The sequence below is a fragment of the Plectropomus leopardus genome, chromosome 19, assembly GCF_026936395.1.
Source record: "Plectropomus leopardus strain MGB_pleo_1.0 chromosome 19, ASM2693639v1, whole genome shotgun sequence".
NCBI lineage: Eukaryota > Metazoa > Chordata > Actinopteri > Perciformes > Serranidae > Plectropomus > Plectropomus leopardus.
The window spans coordinates 9154640-9176615 of NC_142194.1; the positions used below are offsets into that span (position 1 = coordinate 9154640).

The window sequence follows — 21976 nt, forward strand, 5'->3', positions numbered from 1 at the left end:
GTTGTTCTCTGTTTTGGGAATCAAAAACTGGAGGCGTAGCATAGTGTCACAATCGATTCCTCAACCAGTGTGTCACACTTTGTGTCAGCTCTAGTGCTGTAGGTATGACAGAGGGCTTTTTTTTTACTCTTCGGGGAAGAACATCAACAAGAAAGAGGACAGTTTATTAGCTGGTGGCAACATGGACAATGACACAACTGTGGTGGCAGGGTTAAAGAAGCCTGAGAGCTGATTATCACCTAAAGAAAAGCCGATTGTACACGCTACCCCAGAGGGACATTTGTTGCTTATTCACTAATATTCTCAAGGTCTTAAATCAAAAGTACATTTTCATGAGTAAGACTAAAACAATTGAGGTAAAACAATCTGAGCTGAATCTATCTATCCATCTGTCTATGTGCCTAAAATCAGTATGTGTCAAACTAATTTGTTTTTATGTTTAACTGCTTTATTCAGTGTGTTTTGCTGGTCATGTCTGACATGTCTGTCTGTTTTGGAGAGGAAGAGACCTCTGCAGATAATTGGTCTCCCAGTAACCCCAGTAAGTTGAGCACACATTAGCAGCGAGAAGCATCAGAGAAACTAATCTGTAACAAAAAAACTGCTTTCTTTATGACGTATTACATTTGTATTGGAGAGGACCTCGGTTACCAAGGAGAAAGAGTGTGTACTCTTCTACATATATTATTCAGTGATTTTTTGTTTTGGCTGATAGCTGGGTATACTCCATATTTTGGGAATACACTCGACTGCATCACTGCATTTAGGTAAACTCACCAGTGTGAGCAATTGGCACTGGGCCATTATGGGGGCCCCTCATACAAATGTTGACTTGATTAGGCTCCTGGTAAAAAAAAAAAAAAATTAAAAATCTTGTCCTCTTGTTACTGCTTCTTTAAGTTAGCATTATTCTACCAAAGCATGGCTGAAAAAAAACCCAAATACTTGTCAGGTTGCTTTTAGACTACCTACCCTGAACATCAGCTCCTCCCTTAAGGCGGCTCAAAAACTCCTTTGTCCCACTGTCCACTACAGTCTCAACACCACTCAGGCTTGAATATGTGTGATTGTATGTGTTTCTTGCTATTCAGGAAGTACTGTTGCAACATGAAACGGTCCCAATGTGCAACTGATGAATGAATGTATTTGCTGTTTTTCAACTGTTGTACTTTTTACTGTGTATGTGTTGTTTTCATGTTTGTTTTTTACTGCAGACACAGGAGTCAAAGTTCCCACTGACAATAAAGTCTGTCTGTCTATCTGTCTATCTATCTATCTATCTACTGACCTATCCATCTATCTATCTGTCTGTCTGTCTGTCTGTCTGTCTATCTATCTACTGATCTATCTATCTATCTATCTATCTATCTATCTATCTATCTACTGACCTATCTATCTATCCATCTGTCTGTCTGTCTGTCTGTCTATCTATCTACTGATCTATCTATCTATCTATCTATCTATCTATCTATCTATCTATCTATCTATCTATCTACTGACCTATCTATCTATCTATGTCTGTCTGTCTATCTATCTACTGATCTATCTATCTATCTATCTATCTATCTATCTATCTATCTATCTATCTATATATCTATCTATCTACTGATCTATCTATCTATCTATCTATCTGTCTGTCTGTCTGTCTGTCTGTCTATCTATCTACTGATCTATCTATCTATCTATCTATCTATCTATCTATCTATCTACATGTCTGTCTGTCTGTCCAGGTGCGTGGTGGGTGTGGCTAACACGCTGAAGGTACTGCACGCGCATCCGGGTTCCTGTGAGGACTGAGGACACATGGGGTCTCCGTGATGTCTGTCTGAACTTTCTTCTGTTTGTGACTTCAGTTTCTTTGAGCTCGCAATGTCACGTAGCCCGGAGCAGCGCAGTGGGACTGGGAGACGTAAGTGGACTGGTTATACTGGGGCAGAAAGGCTGAGTGGACTGGTTTGCTTTGACAACGAACGAGCAGATGGAGGGGGACTCGCACGATGGCGACCGGACTGGTTAGTACAACAATCCCTGTCAAACATTCAGTCAGACTCTTATTTCCATGGAAACTTTTTCCTCTTTGCTAGGCAACACTGCGTTTTGTTTGCGCCACGTGCTCAGCTTTGTGTTTGCTTCCGCGTGGATTTGTGGCTGCAGCTGCTGTGGAGTTTGTTGATGGTTTATGTTTTATCAGCTGTTGTTTATAAAAAGTGTCACGTTGTGTATTCTATGGGTCGTTTGCTACAAACTCACTCAGGTGCATGTGATGGATTTTCTTAAAGCATGACTGTGGGAACTATGATCGTGGTACATTTTCATCATCTTAAACTCTACTCCAAATAGTTTCTTAGTTTTGAACTTCTGAAGTTTGTTCCTCTGAGCATTTTTTCCCCAAAATCTTTTCATGTGTGGTCTAAGACACAGGTTCCCTAACTGGGGGTCCTGGTCCTCACTAGGGTATCCAAAGTTTTTTGTAGGTTGTGACTTGTGAGTCTTTGATTTTAAATTTTCCAAAAAAAATAAAGGAAACATAATTTCAAGGATTTTTTTTAAGTCTGTGAGAAAAATGTCAGCACATCCAAGAGATGGCAAAAAAAATAATAAAGTAAGACCCAGGCTGTGACTGATTAACTGATTAAAAAAGCTCATTTTAAATTTTAGAGATATAATTCAAAATAAAAACTTGAAAAATCTAATTGAATACGGCATGAATAAGGCCTGAACATAAGAGATAATCCCAAAATATTGTCAAAATAAAAAAGAAGCCCCATGAAGTATTTCTGATTGTTAATTTAAAAAAAAAAATGCATAGGCCTGAAACAGACAGGAAATACTCTGTTCAGAATCTAACAAAATTGCTCGCTTTACACAAACTTCAGTTGTGACGTTCACTTGTTGGGTTAATTATACAGTTTATAAATTGCTTTGTGTAATTATTCTTATGCATTGAATATAATATGAAATGAAATTATAACTGGGGCATATACTGTGTCATTCACTCTCAGAAGGTAGAAAGCTTACAATCATCAGACTGCACTACGCATTTACGGGACCCCTAAACGCTCCTGCTGGTTATGCAAACTTGTCCATTTTATACAATGTCTGTCAGCTGGTAACAAATGATCTCTCGTTACAGTTAAGCCCAAATATAAAATGTGTGTCTGAAAACATTTGAGGTGAGAAACATGCAACTCTGTAATAGATCTGTTTATATTTTATCAGCGCTGCTTGGTTTTACTATTGGAACTCAGTTTTTTCAGCCTGTGTTTTCACTAGACAGGAAGCATTGTGATGTTCACAGACTCTCGCTTCACAGCTAAACAGGGCCCTAAAATATGTTTTGGAAAACATTTTGGAAGAGAAATCGGCAACACGGAAACAGAATCTTGGTTTATATTTGATCAGCACTGCTTAGTTTTAGTGTTTGAATTATTTGGCGTGTGTGTGTGTGTTTGTGTGTGGCTGTTACAGCTAAACATGGCACTAAAATGTGTTTCTAAAAAGGAGCAATCATGCAGTAACAGAATCTCACATATGACATTTTGTCTGCACTGCTTAGTTTTACAGTTTGATCTTTTTTTTGAGGGCATCCACTTCTTGTTAAATGGTGCACTAAAATCCATTTTGTGAAAGAAATTTACTCAAGAAATAGGCAGTGCAGTAGCATTATCTTTAGTTCTTTATATTTTTATTTTATCAGCTCTGCTTGGTTTAATCTCAGTTGTTTTAGCCTTCATTTTCTGTATGCAGGAAACAGTATTGGTTTAAATTCAATCAGCGCCGTCAGTTTTACCTTTGGATTTGAGTTTGGTCTGACTGCGTCTTAAATCACGTCTATACTCTGTGTCTGCAATACGAAAAGTACAGCTTGTAGTTTGAGCAACAGTCGGAGAGCACGCAAAACTCAGCAGAATTACACTTTTTGCGTCAGCTGGCAGCATTTTACCGGAAGAAAAGCAGGAGATCTTGGCTCTGGTCAGAAGGAGGGAAGTTTACCGCAGTTCAGTGACACATACCACCTGCACTGTGATATAAAGCTGGTTAGAAATCTGCAAATAATCCCTGAAGTTATCTTGTAAATGCTTGAATAGTCCTTTACACGAGAACCATCCATCGGTCATAATGCTGTGTCATGATGTTGTATATGTTGAGGCCACCAGAGGGCAGTGTGATTCTGGACAGCAAGACTGAAAGTAGGAGCCGTCCCCTCTGCAAACTGCATCGTTCCAAATATATCACTTTGCTCCCTTCGCCTTTATTTTATCACCTATCGAATAGGCAGGATGCAATATGAGACGTAGAGTTGCGGTGTTTTGGGTTTTTTTAGCTCACATTTAAATTACTTACCTTCTCCGGGATTAAAAATTATGTAAGAATACACAAACACATGACACAAACACAGCTGTTGTCATATCAGTAGTATCCACAGGATTGCAGCTCTGCTGAGTTGGCATGTCTGGTAGAAACGAGGAGGAGAAGGAGAAGGAGGAGGAGGAGGCGAATGGAGGCAGTTGTGACTCATTCAGGTGGAGATGACAAAGCATTTTCTCCCCTCCTCACAAGAATACGAATGGCTGCAGCAGGTGCTCTTTTTTCTCTTTTTATTCAGTTAGAGTGCATAAACAGCTGGGTACTCAACATGAGGAGCACTCCATATCCGATTAAAAAAAAAAAAGATAAAAAAAAAAAGACTGAATCATATTTTTGGGACTAGCTGTGTGATTCCAGATTACACTACAAAATCTCACCAGACATATGATGTGGGGGGAAAAAAACAATCCTCTTTGCATCCTGCACTGAAGCTCTGCTGGTTATGTAACAGCGCTCACAAGCTCAGCATCTAGAAAGGTGTGTCCACAGCAATGTGCCAATCAAAATACGCTAACGGCAAGCCGGAGGATCACCAGGAGAAAGATGGATGACGGGTGGAGGTGTGGCTGAGGCGCGGGATTGCAGCATGACTTGAAAATGCTGCAGCATCCGCCCCCCCCCTCCCCCCTCCTTCTCTCCATCTTGTGCATACCAGCTGCTTCTCCCCCCCTCTGTCTCTCAGTCTGCGTGCTGTAGCCCTGCTGTGCGGTCCTCTCAGCCCGTCTTGTTGTAGCACCAAAAGGGAGGAGGAGCCACCGGCGCGCACACTCAAACAGACGCTCTCACATCATCTCCTCTGCACGCTCACTGTAAGCACCAGCAAACCAGCCAGCCAGCCAGCCAGGCCCGTTTGGAGCAGGGGAGCCCAGCCGTCTCGTCGCCCAAGATGGATGTACTGATGAAGGGGTTCTCCATGGCCAAGGAGGGGGTGGTGGCCGCCGCCGAGAAGACCAAAGCCGGCATGGAGGAGGCAGCAGCCAAAACCAAGGAAGGGGTGATGTATGTAGGTACGTAGCGCATCTTATGTCTAAAGCTTTAAAAAAAACAAAAGAAAGAAAGTGGGTAAGTTTGGGGGAGATGTACTCATATTTGACGTGTGTGGTTGCATCATGTTTTTTTTGAGGTGGGGTCCCGTGGGTGTCCATGTCTGGGACACTTGTGAGAAGCGACAGGAGGAAAGGGAGGAGGAGGAGGAGGAGAAGGAGGGAGAGAGCACATACTGCTGCAGGACTGGTGCAGGGCAGAGGGTGGGGGTCTGAGAGAGAGACGGATGGACGGGATGGAGAGGGGGATGAGAAAGTTAATGGAGAGTAGATGGAGGACTGGTTTGTCTTTTTTGGGGGAGGGAAAAGAATAAAAGGGAGAGGAGAAAAAAGAGGAGTTGTGCAGGATGTTGGGATGGCACCGCCTCAAGCTTTTATCAGCTGTTTTATTCACTTTAAATGGTTTGTGGGGCAGGATGTTCGGTGATGGACTCGCTCCCCAGAGACTCCGTTTATCTGTCTTTTTTAAAAATTTACAGGCTAAAGTTGACCCACATTTGACAGGCTGCTGTGCATTTTTGAGGTCCATCTTAAGATAAATGCATAAAATCACAGCAAAGATGCAAATTTAGGTTTAAAAAAATGCTTCAGTAGCTTTAAATGGTGTCCCGAAATCAAGCAGCAAATGCGTCACATCTCAAGGTTACCCCGAGTGCCAGGCTTTGAGGCCGCGTGAGAGGGGAGGGGCATTGTAAAAGTAGGAGAGGGTGGGTGAGGAGTTAGTGGCGTGGAAGTCTTCATCGTCCGCAGTCTGTCCCTTCAGACTGACCGTCACACTGCAGCTTCAAAAATCTTTATCACGATGATGGGGGAAAAAAAATGGTATGTGTACACGAGTCCCGAGCTGAAAAAGTGGGGAGGGAGGTGAGACGGGGCAAGGATCACTTGAGCACTGCAGCAATTTGCTCTCATTCCCCCCACCCCCCCATCCTCACCCCATCCCGATGCGAGAACGTGTGTGTGTGCGTTGCAGCAGCAGGATTTGCCCGACAGTGTGTGCTGCTTTGATGACTAACCACCTTCCTCCCCCTCAGCTCTTGAAACACCCCCCTCCACCACCACTAACCCATCCCGGGGAAGGATGGAGGGATGCAGGGGGGAGAGAGAAGAGGGAGGGGTGTTATGTCAGAAAAAGCTCTGAGCTGCTGGTCCCGTGGCTCCTGTGTGAGCAGATGGCAGAAAGCGAGTTGACATGTAGGGATGGAGGGATGATGGAGGTGGAAAAATGAAACCTGGATGTTCCAGAGAGTGCAGGTTGGTGACGAGCTCAGGTAGGGAGGAGAGGGCGGGGTGTCGGAGAGATGGGGAGGAAAGAAAAAGGGACATGCAGATCATGGGGGGGGGTGTGATCGCTGAAGTGAGGAGGGTCGATGGCGCCGATAAACCACTGTAACTGCCTGCAGCAGAGTGCATACGTCAGCATGAGTGTGGGTACACAGTAACAAGGTCTGAACGCCTGCTTTTACAGACAGGCCAAACCCGGATAGACAGCTGGATGCAAGGGCACAGATTTTGTTTCAACACACATATGAAATATTAAACATAAAACACTTAATTTTGGTAAATTTATGCACCAGTTTGTGCATGTCCTGCATCAATTATTAATTTTGCGTTTCTGTTGTGGAGGACAAATGCACATTGTGTAGCTTTTGAATTAGACGTGTCCCTGATGCTGTCCCCTCACCCCAAATATACGACTATGGCTGATTTGAAACACTTAATTCTGGTAAATTTTTACATGACAATTTGTGCCTTTTCTGCAAAAATTTAATTTGTCAAAGTAAAAGTCTTCTGCTACTTCTTGTTTTTATTTTTGTAGCTATTGAGCCCCACCCTCCTGTTTTCATTGTGGGGGACATATGCACATTAAGTATTGAGGGGGACATGTCCCCTGCACCAAACCCTCAAAAATCTGCGCCTATGGCTGGCATCAAACACTTAAAGTCCTGCATTTTGGTAAATTCTTAAAATTTGTTTTTTGGCAAAAATCGAATTTGTCAAAATTTGTCAAATTTCTTGTTATTGTTGGGGACAAATGCATAAGTTGTAAATTATTGGGGGAGGGTTGTCCCCTGTGCTGCACCCCATAAATTTAGTTTTTAAGACCTGTGCTACTTAAACCCTCTGAAACCTGAGCAAATTGGCTTTCTTTAAAAAAAAAAAAATGGGAAGATGAGATGCCAATAAGCAACCGAAGAAGAAATTACCCAAAAATTTGCAAGAAATTTTGTAAAAGTTACAAAATCTTCCCTTAAAATTGGCAAAAAGACAAAAACAATTAAAAAAAACCCACAAAAACAAACAAGGAAATGACTTGGAAAAAGTGCTCTAAAATAATAGTGGTTCTGAAAAATAATGTTAAATATGTAATTATAATCATAAATATGGTTTCCCGGAAATTTTTCCCTTGCTTTAAAAAAAATAAAATGATGTATATATATATATATATATATATATATATATATATATATATATATATATATATATAATTTATTTATTTTTTCTAAATCTACAAAATCTCAATGTTGATGAATGTCGATGCAGGTTTCAAAGGGTTTTTATTCCAGGGGACAAAAGCACATTAAATGTTGAAGGACTAGTGTCTCCTGTGTCCTCCCAAAATGTACACCTATGGCTGGACATGCTCTTGGATTAAATTTTTTAAAAAATCACTGAAAACAAGCTGCCACAAAATAACTCCAGAATGTTATACTTAATAATAATAATAATAATAATAATAATAATAACAATAATAATAATAATAATAATTTATTTAAATTTTAAGAAATTATTTGACATAGTGACTTTAGAGTCACTGATCACAATATAGAAGAAATAGAAATGTAATAAAATACAGAGAGCTAAAAATGCAAAACAAAACAAAATATGAAAATAAGTAATGATAATTGGAACATATATGCAAGTTCATATGAAAAAGTGTAGTTACCAATAACTAATATATTTAATTCAGAGGATGCTTTGGGTAGCATGGGACGTGACAATGGGTAGCATAAACATGCATACACACATGCAGGCATAGCACATGCGAGTGTGCATCCATGTGCAAAATGCTTAATTACTTTATGCTTTATTTTAACATTTTTATATTGAAATGTAGCATAATGTTTTTTTTTATCTATGCATTTACATTATAGCTATTTATTTCCTGTGTACTGGTAATCAGGGCTGGTTGATTAGGATGAGAGTGCTGTAATCTGATTTATGAATGAATAATAGTCTCAAAAATAAGATTTTTCTTACCAGAACTCATCAATAATACAAAAGAAAAAATCTCCTAGCTGCAGATTTTCTGCACTAATATTAAAATATTGCTAAGAGGGATTTGTGCTTTTGCAGTACTGCTATTTATAGTGTCAGCACAGATTTTGTTCATAACTTGTTCATAACCTGTACATCCCATCTTCATTATTATGGGCATAGTTTTTTTATTTTTAATTCATGAGTTTATAGAGGTCTTTGCACCAGTCCTCAGCTTATTATCTGTCTTGCGCAGCTTTCTTTTTTACGTTTATATGTAGTAAGTTAGTCAAATGTGAATATCTCAGTGCATATATTACATCTTTACGTCACCATTGATAGGATCTTTCTTAAAATCCAGGACATGTCTGAGCTTTTATCTCGCTTGGACTGCTAAAGCAAAAAATCCCCTGGAAAACCTGACCGCAGCGCCATATTTGCACATTATTTAATATTAATTAATAATATTATTTAATGCACATTATATAATAGGAAAAAGCATACACACACTATAATCCGTGCAATCTTCATTTATTGAGGCAAGCGTTGGATAGGGATTGTCATTTAGTATGAGGATTATTTTAAAAACCAGCTTTCTTGCTCTGGTTATATCCTCAGCAGTGTCCTGTGCATCACCTGGAACCACATCTGCCCAAATTAAATTTCCACCTTCATGGATACAGTGTGTTCTGTATGACTGTGACACACACGCTCACATTCAGGTATTCAAAGTGACACTATGGTGGCTCCCTCTGTTGACTGGGAGAAAGAAGCTGTGTCATTGCCGTGTGTGTGTGTGTGTGTGTGTGTGTGTGTGTGTGTGTGTGTGTGTGTGTGTGTGTGTGTGTGTGTGTGTGTGTGTGTGTGTGTGTGTGTGTGAGTGTGTGTGTGTGTGTGTGTGTGTGTGTGTGTCTGTTATTGTACTGCAGTACTGCTCAGTACTGAGGCACGTGGCACATGGCACATGTAGCACAGGGAGCGTGCAGAGAGATGGAGAGAAGCAGGAGTTGGAGAGAGAGAAAGACATGGAGAGGACGGGTGGATGCCGTTAATGGCAGCATCTGTGTAAAAGAGGAAGCAGTCAGTGTGCACGAAATCGTGTCATTCTGTAGATTTATTCTCCCTTTCCTCCCTTAGTTTGTACCTTCCTCCCTTTATTTCCTTTCATCTCTTAGAGCAGATATTTCCCTCCTTCCATCCCTCACTCTGGCAGATTATATAACCACAATTTAATCTGCTTGGGATCATGCTATAATGAGCACAGTGCTGGGGAGCAGAGAGGTGCTGCTGTTCACAGGATGATTTCCAATATTTTCATAAAACACAGCTTAGCTTTATATAGAGAGAGTGATAAATAGATAACCGAAAATTCAGACAAAAAAGGAGCAGGCTGACTTTTTAAAAAGATCAGGGAAAGGCATCAGTCATGCTGAAAGGATACTCAGTCTTTAAAGGAGCAGCGTGGCAGATTTAGGGGGATTTAGTGGCATCTAGAGGTGAAGATTGTAGGTTGCAACCAGCTGCACGCTGCTCCTTTAAATGTATTTTTTTGAAAGAGCGATGGATACTCCTGACCCGACACCTTCAGGAAGGATGAGTCAGAGTATTGCGGAGTAACAGCAGCTAAGAAATGTTACGAAAGTGAGGATAAATGTGTTGGTACTCCATGATATTTCCACGACTTTGTGACAACTAAAATGTACATAAATGCATAGAACTTGTTTTTCAAATTAAAAGTACAATCAATGGATGAAAACTGTGCACGTCACATGAATATCATTTTTACAAATTATCTTCTTAGTACTAAAAGGTGAATAAATACATGTATTAGGTGTAAGGGTTACCATTTGATTTATTTATGAATAGGAAAAAATGAATTTATCATGCTCATATCCTAATCATCTGTCACTGATTAAAAGATAAAAAAAATCTATAAAATAAATCAAAATAATTGTAAATGAACAAAACTAACGAAAATGTGCAGCATATCCATTCAACGAAAGGTATTAATAAACATTGGGATTGTGAATGGTAATTTTCTATTAAATTACGAAACATTGCTGAATTGTAATTTGTATTAATTTATTTGTAATCTCTCTCTGATCCTCAGGCAGTAAAACAAAGGAAGGAGTTGTGTCATCAGTAAACACAGGTAAGAAAAGCTCTAGCACTTTTTTATTTTAGTTTAGTTTCTTTTTTTAATCATCTGTTTGCCCTGTTTGTGACCTTTGGTGCTCCAGCCACATAAACATATGCAAACCTTAACTGGGGAAATAAAAACATCTGGGAGCGTTTTCTCTCATTTTCCTGATCTCACAGGTGTTTGCTGACTTTGAGAGGGACAAAACCAATGTCTGAATAAATTCAGTTATTTCCATAGCTAAATCGTGCAGCTGTAGTGAAATTTGTTTACAACCTAAAGTGTCGCCAACATTGCATGAGGGGCCCATGTGGGTAGTAAATGGGCTGAAAAATGGATCCTAAACGGGACTTTCCACAGGCTCCATACTTGCGTCATGCTAATTGCCCACATAGGTGGGCATCTTATCAAGGGCCCACACGGGTTATCTACCCGTGTGGGTGATATGCATGGAGCCAATATGAAATCCGTAGATAATCCCATATAGGGCCCATTTTTCAGCCCATTTACTACCCACATATAAATCTTGGCTGAGTTTTTATTTCTGGCAGTTCCATTTTGGCTTCAAAAATCCTAAAAATTGTGGGTTTTTTGTTTGCCATAGAGCTTTTTTTTCTACTATAATCCAAAATGAAGAAATCCAAAGACTTTTTGACGAGGAAACCAGGGTGATGCTAACCCCTTTAGACCTGAGTAAACTGGCCTGATTTCTTTCCAAAAACATGGGAAGGAAGCAATGAGCAAACAATGAAGACATGACCCAGAATTTAGCAAGAAAATAGTGAAAAACAAGAAAATTACCTAAAAATTTGTTTAAAAATGGTAAAAAGGGAAAAGACCTACAGACCTATTTAAAAATTTGAATAATTTTTGAAAATACAGCAATAATACTTGGCTGTAAATATAGTTTCAACCTGTTTTTTCTTTCTTTTTTCCCTAGACGTCTCCCCTAGCTTATTTTTTTAAATATTTTTTTTTAATCTACTGATTTATTGCAATTATCGGAGCATTTCTTGTCAAGTTGCTCATTTCCTTTTCCACGTTTTTGAAAGATTGAATCCATTTGCTCATGTTTCAAAGGTTTAAAGACTTAAAGATGTCTGAAAGCAGCACAATAAAAGTGATGTTGCTTCATGTTTTAAGGGGCTAACTTCTGTGTTGGTTGGCAACTTCATCCCTGTGGCGCTCTGTGTGACCGCTCTATGGGCCCAGTGATGTGAAAAGATCTGGGTGATTTTATACCTGGGAAGATCAGTCTTTTTAGCATCTTGAGCAACTTTGAACATAATGAACATGGCTCCGCCTCAAATGCTGTATCCAGTTCTCTTAGTACATCTCTGTTAAAGAGCAGCAGCCTCAAACACAGCGGAGCTAGTGACACCAGAAAAATTAGTCACAAATAGGCAAATATATGTGTTGTGTTTGAGTTTTTCAGTGATCATAATTTGAGTGTGTTTTAGTTTCTCTAACCGTCCCACACTCTGCATTTCAGTGGCCAGCAGGACTGTGGACCAGGCCAACATCGTTGGAGACGCAACGGTTGCCGGGGCCAACGAAGTGTCACAGGCAACTGTGGAGGGGGTAGAGAACGTCGCCGCGTCGACCGGGCTGGTCAACCAGGTCAGTACCCACGGTAACACTGAGTTACAGCGGAGACTTCCACAGAACCATGTCAGTGTGCCGCACCATGAAAATATCTGAGCTATGATTAATGTCTTAAACAGGATCAGACAGACTCGCAGGTCCAGACTCGAGTGTATCTCTGCCTGATACAGTGGTCTTTTATAGACGGCTGGTCTGAGGTCAGCCGCTAGATAGAGCTGTTTCACCATATTTAACACATCAGAGACCTGCAGCGTGTTTAAGGAAATCTAATTTCCTGTTCTTCCTTTTAACAAAATGATGCCCCAGAGCAATTCTTTTAGTGAAATTACCTGCTCCTATTCATTAGAACGCACTTTGTCCATTTATTTACAATTATTATTGATAAATAGACTAGAGCTGCAGTCAATATCAGTTAATCCTCCGATGTCTTTTGATTCATTGAGTACTTTACTAGCCTGAGATCGCTGCTTTGGATCGCCAGTTTCGCAGGGGGTTGTGAGGCCTTCTTTTTAAGGGGTGTAAGAAAAAAAGAATGAATAAATAAAGATCTGACTAAATAAATAAATAGATATTAGCAAACTAATAGAGATTTTTTTATGTTTAAAGGGAGAAAAAAACACAGAATTTAGCAAAAATGAATTGTGTATTATTGTTTAAAATTTAAAAACAAACAAAAAAAACCCATAAGATTGTATGAAACAAATCCTAATAATATCAGGAATGATCTCTGATCTGATCTCTTGCAGAAAATGTTTTGCCCAAAATTTACTCAAATTTCTTGTGTTACACAAACTGGGGGTTAATTTTACAGTTTATCATTTGTTCTGGGCTGTTATTGTTATGCATTGAATGTTTAAAAAAATCCATAAAATAAGTCATTTAGTCGGGGGCTATCGCTTTATTCAATGATGAAAAGGGGCCCCCCTAAGGAAAAACCAAGTTTCCCAAAAACATGGGAAAAACGCAATGAGCCTTTTTATAATATAAATAATATAGTTATTATTTATAATTATCATAATGCATTTTTAAAACTATGTTATAGGATTATCATTTTAAGCATGTTTTCCAGGTCATTTCCTTTTTTTTTCTTTTAATTTTAATTATAGCTTTCTCTTCCCTGTTTTTTTTTTTTTTTCTTTTACAGATTTCTTGCAAATTTTTGGGTCATTTTTTCTGTCTAAGCTCATTTCCTTCTTTTCATATTTTTGAAAGAAATCAGGCAAATTTGCGCAGATTTCAAAAGCTTAATTGATCCTCAGCGTTATTTACATTTATTCACTAGTTATTTGTTTCAGCACTAAAACGACCAACATGAACACGAGGATGCAAACCTGTTTTCCCACTGTATTAGTAACCATGTACTGTTTCTAACCTGGACTCCAAATATACCATATCCATCGAAGCTCAAATGTTATTTAAGCATTTTTTTTCTTTCCGTTTATTTTGTGACTCCCCACACTGTTGGCCCTCATGTGCTCTTAATGTTTTGTTTTTTTGTCAGATGTTAGATGACCTTCCATCTAACCTTTGTGTCTTTCATGCATGTCCTTGTAATAGTTTTGTGTCTTGTGAGTCTATGTTGTAACTCGATGGCAGTGCTTGTGTGTTGTGTGTTGTTCCGTGTCGCTGTTGTTCTCACCTTTTGTTGTTTATGTTGTGTGTCTCATCTGTGTTTCCCTGATAGGAGGAGCCTGTATACGAGGTGCATACTGGACAGAGCAGTGTGGGGTCATAGGTCATGCTGGGGTGAAGTAGAGACAAGGGCTGCGGTCGAATAGTTTTTTTTTTTTTTTTTTTTTGGCTTTGTAAGGTTTCTAACTGAGTGAAATGACCCAGAAGTAGCAGTTAGACAGAGCCGGCTCTACAAACCGTAAAGCCTCGGTCAGAGATAACAGGTACCAAGAAGAAGGTTGTCACCTGTCTCTGTTAACTCAGGCTCTCTGCTGCATTGTTTGTCTCTTAAAAGTGATTCATTTGCGTCGGAAAATACTTCAGAAAAGGGCCACACGCCTTTTGGATTTTACAAATTGAGTAGCGTATCAATGTGATTCATTTTTAATCACTTTTCTTGGCTCCGGTTAAGTTATATGAAAATAAAACCACCATGACTCAAATGTTTGGCACAGAAAGAGTCATAATTGACCTTGTCAAGGTTTCGTGTCAACAGTTTTACAGACGTCTGTGGAGAAAATGCCTTCTAGGTGGGAAAAATTTGCAGCAAGGCTGAGCTCACTTAAACTACACTACAGTGCCCCCAGTGCTGTAATTTTTCATCAATTGATTTAACCTTAAAAAACAAAAACTATGGGCTAATTATCTAAGATGCACTGTTTGTAGTCCATCTTCATAGTTTTGTAGTTTCATCCACGTCCATAACATCCGCCGTCCTGTGATGATGTAGTTTATGTAGTTTAGCGTAAATGCGGATGTCTTCTCTTTAAGCCTCTTTGAATTTTTTTCACATCTTTCCCTGACCTCATTATTTTTCCATCAAGGAAAAGTATTATGGTAAAGAAACAGGACATCAAATGTTCTTTTTTTTATTCTCTCTTTACTTTTATTGTTTTTACTATTTGACCGCAGCCTCATAGAGGATACTCTGCATGCTTCATGCACAAAGTTACCAGTTTATTAGTTAACGCCTGCAAAACGAATCCAGTAAACCTGCAATAAATGTGACTTTTCTTGCAGAATGTTTCACAGTATGATTGACTGCAGGGCTGCTGTGCTGCACTACATTAAATGGCACGAGTGTGCCAAATAAACTGGTAACTTGGTGTATTTTAGCTGACAGCCCACAACAGACTAAGTGAGCGTCAACAGGGTAAGAAGAAACAGAAGCTGCTGTGTTGCTTCCTAAATTGAAATGGACTAATTCCTGCAGTATTTTTTAAAATTTGACCGCAAATAAGAGACATATGGATTTTAATTTAACAGCAACTCAGTACTCAATATTTGTTAAAAAAAAACTGAATTCATAGCCCTGAAATATTTTTCTTTGAAAACCATGTATCTACATTTGATTATTCTGAATTCAAAATTTTTCATCCAGATGTTTTTTAATCTGACTTTTTTTTTGTTTTGTGTTTGAAATTCTGAAACCTGAATTTGTGAACATAAAAAAATATATCTATCTATCTTTTTTAAATGTAGCTTTTTTTAAATTTTCAAATCCAGCAGATAAATTCAAAATACATTGTTTTTCAAAGTAAATTATTTTATTGCTATGAATTCAGCGGCGTTTAAATTTCAATATTACGTGTCCAGTTGCTGCTAAAGATACAAATATTTATGTCTCTTATTTGCTTACATATAAAAGTGCCTCCATGGACTGTATAACAGCATAAAACAATGTCCTTTTGCGCAGCTTCCGACTCTGAATTTTCCTCTGACGTCTCAGACACTCACTTATTTGTGAGGTTTAGGCAACAATAATACTAAAACTCTTCATTTCTAACCATGTAGCTCCCCCGAGTAGCATTAAGTGACGTATGAGCTCTCAACCACATCTCCAGCACGTTAGATAAGACAGCAAATATATTCATGGCATGCATCAAAATATCGTCATGCACTGCTCAGGGTGAACGAGGCCTGTGCAACTGGAGCCCCTTTACATGCTGTAAAGCTCTAATCAACTAACTGAACCCCCTGGGAAGTCTGGAGCATGATGATAATAAGGGCGAAGTCATTCCTACAGCATGTTTTTTTTAGTCTGAACTGCTTTGTGATATCAAAACTGAAGGAAAACGAAAGCTAGATGGCAGTTAGTGCTCGAGGCCCCTCCGCCCTGCCATCACCTTATTCTTTCATCATCGCTATTCCACCTTTTTTAACGTGCCTAATTTCATTGTTCTTGTTTTCTCCTGTAGGGAGAATATGGAGGAATGGAACAGGGTGGGGAAGGAGGAGAGGTAAGAAAGCAGGTTTAGCCTGCTGCTGGCATTAAAGCAGAGCAGATCATTTCTAAGCAGCAGCTCATCAAAACAAATCATGTGTGACACTTTTGGCTGAGAGCAACAATAACGTAAATGTTTCTCAGGGGTGGAGAGAAACTATAAACAATATTTGTTTTGCGGGAGTGCTAATGTTCAAAAGCCTCTGAGATTGTTGCACATTAAAAATGCGATAAAGTGCAAATAAAACCAAACTGTAGTGCAAAAGCCTATATGAAACTTGGTGCAAAAAGCCCCAAGAAATAATCTTAAAAAATATATTAAAATAAAACGACAACACTGTAGAAGGCTGAATCATTGTTCTGTTACTTTAATTTTGGGGTATGTCTATGTACTTGCTGTACCAAGGGCTTCTCGGATCAGATTTGTGCTGTATTTCAAAAAAGAACAACTGAGACTCTTCAAATATATTCTAGTATTGCGTTTCTCCATGATTATTGTGGGATTATTGTGACCTGTAGTGCCTGATTTTATGGCAGCTTTCGTAATCGTAGCAATGCAGGTTGCAATGTTTAGGCTTTTATTAATAATGATTTATGAAAATTTTTTACATCAATAAATGAAAATATATCAATGTAAAAAGACAGACATGCCCACTTTAAGCTAGTCGCATATTTTTCAAGACAATCTGGCAAGAAATGCTTTATCTTGTCAATAGAAATTTAAAAACTCGTGACAAACTCGTTGAAATTCTACATATAGTAGTGATTTTAAACGTTAATTGTTAATATTTCTATATGACATTTTTCTCCCTCCCTTCTTTCTCTTTTCCAGGGGTATTAGTCTTCTTCAGGATCTTCCCTCCCATGCTCTCCGGCGGCCCCTCGCTCCCCTTGCCTCGCTGTACCAGACTTCAGATGTTCAACATATTTTTTTGTGACTTTACAGAACCAAAATCAACTGAAACAGACTCTTCCGGATGCCGCACCCCAGCCCCTATCCCCCCTCTGCCTTGTCACTCCCTGATCCCCCCCGCCCTCCGCATTGGTCCTCTGCCAGCTGTCCTCAGCACCTCTCCCCCTCTGGTTTTCTGCAGCCTGTAGCTTTTCCTCCACCGCCCGTCTTCCCTCGCCTCACCCGTGTGTTAGTGTCGTCCTGATATGAACCCTGGTGTTGTTACAGCTCCCCCCACCCATGCCTACCAACAGATAGGGAAACCTCGCACACAAACACACGTACACATGCACACAAAAAAGAGACACAACTCGATTTGACACATGCATGAGACACGCACATACAGTACATGTACATGCCAGCACAGCCGCACACACTGGGCAAACCTGTTCGATTTAAGGGTGTGTATGCAGTTAAGACTCTTCATTCCTCAACAATGAGTAACTGAGTGACTGAGGCAAGGTGTGAAAGGGTGTGTGATCTGCTGTTTGTGTTCCTGTGAGTCCATGTTAGCTTGTATATGTGTGTGTGCATGTGTAGCTGCTGGCGTGTATAATAAATCTCCAGAGGCTTTAGCAGGGAATCGTGCATTGAGGACAGATATCCTTCTGTTTTGTGTGCAGTAGTTAGGTAGTTAGCTACAGTAGACTGCATGAACAGATGTGTAGAATGACTTGTCTCGTGTCGTAACTATAGAGTAGCAGCTGTTCTGTGTAGCTTTGTATGGCTTCGTGTCTGTTTGGCCTTTTAGAAACAGGGTTATTAACCAGGAAGCAATACACAACACAAATTTATCTCAGCTGTTAGAGCAGAAACTGTTCATGTGATGCATGACAAAACAAGAGTAAGTTGTTTAGTTTCATTTTTTTCACACTTTTGTCTGTATTGTTAAATATTTGTGGCTAAAAAAGTTAAATTGAGACAATTAGGTTTAGTTATTTGAGGGTACGGTCACACATGAGCAAAATTAACACCAGCGAGTATTCGCCTCCTGTTAACCTTCATTCAGTTCAAGCAGAGAGGCGAATAAAACATTTGCCTCCAGTGGCAGATCAAATTTGCATTTTCACAGCTTTGAACTTTGACTGATGTAGTTGCAGCCAACAGCAAAGTCAGGTAAAATGTGACAAATAAGGTTTTCATAATAAAAAGGTTTTTTTTCGTAGGCTCTTTAAATATCAGCAGCCAATCACCAAACATGTTATTGCATTGTTACTAAAATCGTACTTCACATGTAACAATCATTTTGCTTGAAAACTAGCAAAGCAAAGAGAAAGAAATCACTGGACTTGTGAGGTTGATTTTCTCTTTTTGTTAATAAGAGTATCGTAACTAAAACAAGAGTACAACAGCAAAAATGGTTGTAGGATGATGTATCACTTTAATTTTCATGGGGAAGGGTTTTGAGTGAGGACAGGTAAAATGGGACAAAAAAGTTAAAATGGGAAGGCTTAAATGGGAATTCTTTTAAAGGTGAAACCAGCATGTTTTTACCAGGTGCCATAACTTATGCTATAGTGTGCCACCCTGTTATATTACAGATATATTTAGTATTTTTGTAAACACAATAAAGATGATGCAGTGAGTCCATGTCAGCCACTGAATTAGTCTGCAAATCCATTGCAAAAATGAAAAAAAATGACACAGAGGAAACAGGCAACAAAAGAGCAGGAAAAGAATAACCAAAAAAAATAGACAACAGTTCTGTTAAATTTGTGATCTGATAAATTGACATTAATTTAACCATTTAAAAAAACAAACAGGACTGTCCCATTTTACCTGAACATGTTGTCAGAGTGAGGTAGGGCTTCTTGATGTGTTTGAAGGTCCACATTTTCTAAAATATTTTACTTGGCAGTATATTTTCTAAATGGAAATATAGCAGAGATCCTTATTAAGTTCTAAAAGTAACATCTAAGGTCGTCTTCGGGGGCCGTTTTCACAAAGAGTTGCTCCTATTGATAGAATTCTAAGAAAATTCTTATTAATAAGTATGACTTTTTCCTAAAATTTCTCCTTTAAGTTAAGACTGGATCCTTGTAAAGATAAAACATTTAATCATGAATCATCTTCGCCATTACAAGAGCTCTGAAGGTGACAAACTGAAGTAGGGAGGATGACTTTTAAGAGGCTTTAGACTTTCATAAGCAGAAGATTAAATGACAGAAATACAAAGAGGTGGGAGAAATATTCTCCAAATACTGGATGACCGTAAATAAAAGGAATGCTACAGATTAGATTGTGCAGGAATATTGTTTATTTTTCCAGTTTAAGATGCACTCACGTCTACCACTCAGTGAAATAACGTCAACATCAGAAACAAAGTGAATACAACACTAATATATTTTGAAACTGGAAAAATGCAACAGTGATGATTTTGGTTTGTCAACCTTCCATAAGCAGAACGATCACACTAACGATTACACTCTTTCATACTGGGACGCAGTTCATTTCCACTGGTTGTCCACACCTTGCAGGCACACAAAAGAGCATCTCTGTGACAACCAATCACACCTGTTAGAATACATCATACCCAGGAACACGGTCAACCGTCCCTCCTCATTAAGGTGAAAGTTTTTGTCTTTTTCTTGCTCAGAGTTAGTCTAAAACCTTTTCTAAATCACCTCTAAGATAGGATTCCTTGCTCAAAATGTTAAGGCTAAGTTAGGTGTTCTCTTCTCACAGTGTTTCTGAATATGGCCCCAGCATTTTAAGGTGGTTTTCTTGGTAGTCTACCAAAAATTGTCCCACAGTACCTGACTACACCAGATGTCTGGAGGAGGCATTGATTGTTGTGTTTAACCAGTTGATTACACGATATTGGCCCTGAAAATGCAAAATGCCCCACATGTGTGAATTAGGAGACAGGTATGGAATGCAAGATAATAGAAAATGTAGCAATAACATAACCTTTTGCGGTATTTTTTAAACAAGCTTGTTTTCCATATCTGTCACGTCAGGCACTGCCCATATTCAGCAGCAATATCTCCTTTGTCGAATATCTGCGATAGTCATTTGCCTCTATTCGCTCATGTGTGACCGTGCCTTAATTCTGATTGGTTCATGGTAATCCCTGACAGCTGATTTTTCACCAGTGTTACTCTAACTTTGGCAGAAAATAATGTGTTCATGAACGAAGCACTTGAAAAGCTGATTAACGTCTACAGCCCCACTGGTGGATTTGTCATTCTAACTAACTAACCAACAATTTCTGGGGAAATGTGCTTAAAATGCTGCACTATACAAGTATAATAACTCCATGTGATGACCATATAAAAAAGAGAAAATGTCAGACGATTTCATTTTTTCAAATTAAAAGGGAAAACTAAGTATAAGGGGTTAGTTCAAGATTAAATTATTGAGCAGATGATACTGATCACCTCTTGTGCAGTTGCTTTTTAGTCTTTGTGAAACTGGTTTACATGCCTTCAAGTGAAACAAGCGTGGAAATTATTTCTGTAATGAAAAACATTGATTCACTGAGGGATTAGTCTGCTAAGAGGGCAGAGTGAAGGTTCAGGTCTTTTATCATGGATCAGTTTTATGTGTAGTTCTGTGTACAGCTTGGATTCTGGGATGTGTAGTTGTTTTTAGGGTAGTTTTTATTGCCACACTAACTAGTCTGAACCCTGAACCCCAACTGTCTCAGCCAATCAGAGGACCCCTTCTCCTCTCAATCAGTGTGACGCCACCTTTCAGTGCTCGTCTGCCCGGCAACAGTGCGTGTTTGTGTCTGTATGCACTGTATGTGTGTGTACGTATATTAAGATGTGTGTGTGTGTGTGTGTGTGTGTGTTAACATACAACCGGTTCAGCCAGCAAAGTGTGTCTGTGTGTGTTTGTTTGTGTCTTATGCAGGTTTGTGTGTTTTTACTTTGAGGCCAATGGAAACTGATGACTGCATGTTGCCTTATCAAGCAATCTGACATTCTCTCTCTCTCACACACACACACACACACACACACACACACACACACACACACACACATAGACCACACACAGCACCGCACTTGTACCAACACACAGCACACCTAATCACTAATCCTAACCCAAATACACAAATACAAATCACACACAGTGTTTAAGTTGGCATCAAAGCAGACTCGCTGATTTTATAAACAGTACCAGTGAAATTAAAAAGGTTTTGTTGAAATCCAGTAACTGCGTCAAGATTATTATTATTTTTGTTTTAAGAAGTGGAAGACTGAGTGTTGACTCTTGATTTTGATTACACAGTTGGATAAGTCAAGTTCATTTGTGTTGCATATTTAAATTCAAAGTGCCTTACAAGTCAACAGCACAACTATAGCGAGTGAAATAGCATTAAGAAAAACAAATAGTGATGGAAAATTACAAGGCAATATCCTACGTGCAATAACCCTAATGAGAAATAGAGTAAACTCCTAAAATCAATTTATGAAAAAAAACATAAAATACCAAAATATTAAAATGACTAAGAACAACCAAAAGCCATTGAAAACATGTATGTCTTGAGTATTGTATTAAAAGTGTCAGTGGAGGGGGATCATTTGATCCAGATTCATTGGGCTGCCACCCTAAAGGTACCGTTTCCTGTCATTATCCCACTAAGGGGCCACTGGGAAAACGTGAGCTGTGGACTCTTGCTGAATTTGCAGCAAGTTGAAAAAAAAGGATACTGATGGCAGTTTCATGTCTTTGTGAAAAGTATGCGGACTGAGGACAAAAACGGGGTA

General features: G+C 39.1%; 1 protein-coding gene across 2 annotated transcripts; it reads left to right on the plus strand.

The window, feature by feature from the left end:
- The first annotated feature begins 5034 nt into the window (after positions 1 to 5034).
- sncgb (synuclein, gamma b (breast cancer-specific protein 1)) lies at positions 5035 to 21418 on the plus strand. Of its 2 annotated transcripts, XM_088069940.1 has the most exons (6): positions 5035 to 5375; positions 10780 to 10821; positions 12302 to 12429; positions 14099 to 14116; positions 16284 to 16325; positions 17142 to 21418. In XM_088069940.1, the coding sequence occupies exons 1-6, from the start codon at positions 5255 to 5257 to the stop codon at positions 17148 to 17150; spliced, it is 360 nt and encodes a 119-aa protein (XP_087926066.1). In that variant the 5' UTR covers positions 5035 to 5254; the 3' UTR covers positions 17151 to 21418. The 2 variants fall into 2 exon arrangements, with proteins under 2 accessions (XP_087926066.1, XP_042363965.1); XM_042508031.2 differs by lacking the exon at positions 14099 to 14116 and having other exon boundaries at positions 5039 to 5375.
- The last annotated feature ends 558 nt before the right edge of the window (positions 21419 to 21976 follow it).

Coding starts and splice junctions, on each gene's coding strand:
- sncgb (XM_088069940.1), top strand. CDS start 5,255: ATGGATGTACTGATGAAGGGGTTCTCCATGGCCAAGGAGGGGGTGGTG. Junction 5,376..10,779: donor GGAAGGGGTGATGTATGTAG/GTACGTAGCGCA, acceptor TCTGATCCTCAG/GCAGTAAAACAAAGGAAGGA. Junction 10,822..12,301: donor TGTGTCATCAGTAAACACAG/GTAAGAAAAGCT, acceptor TCTGCATTTCAG/TGGCCAGCAGGACTGTGGAC.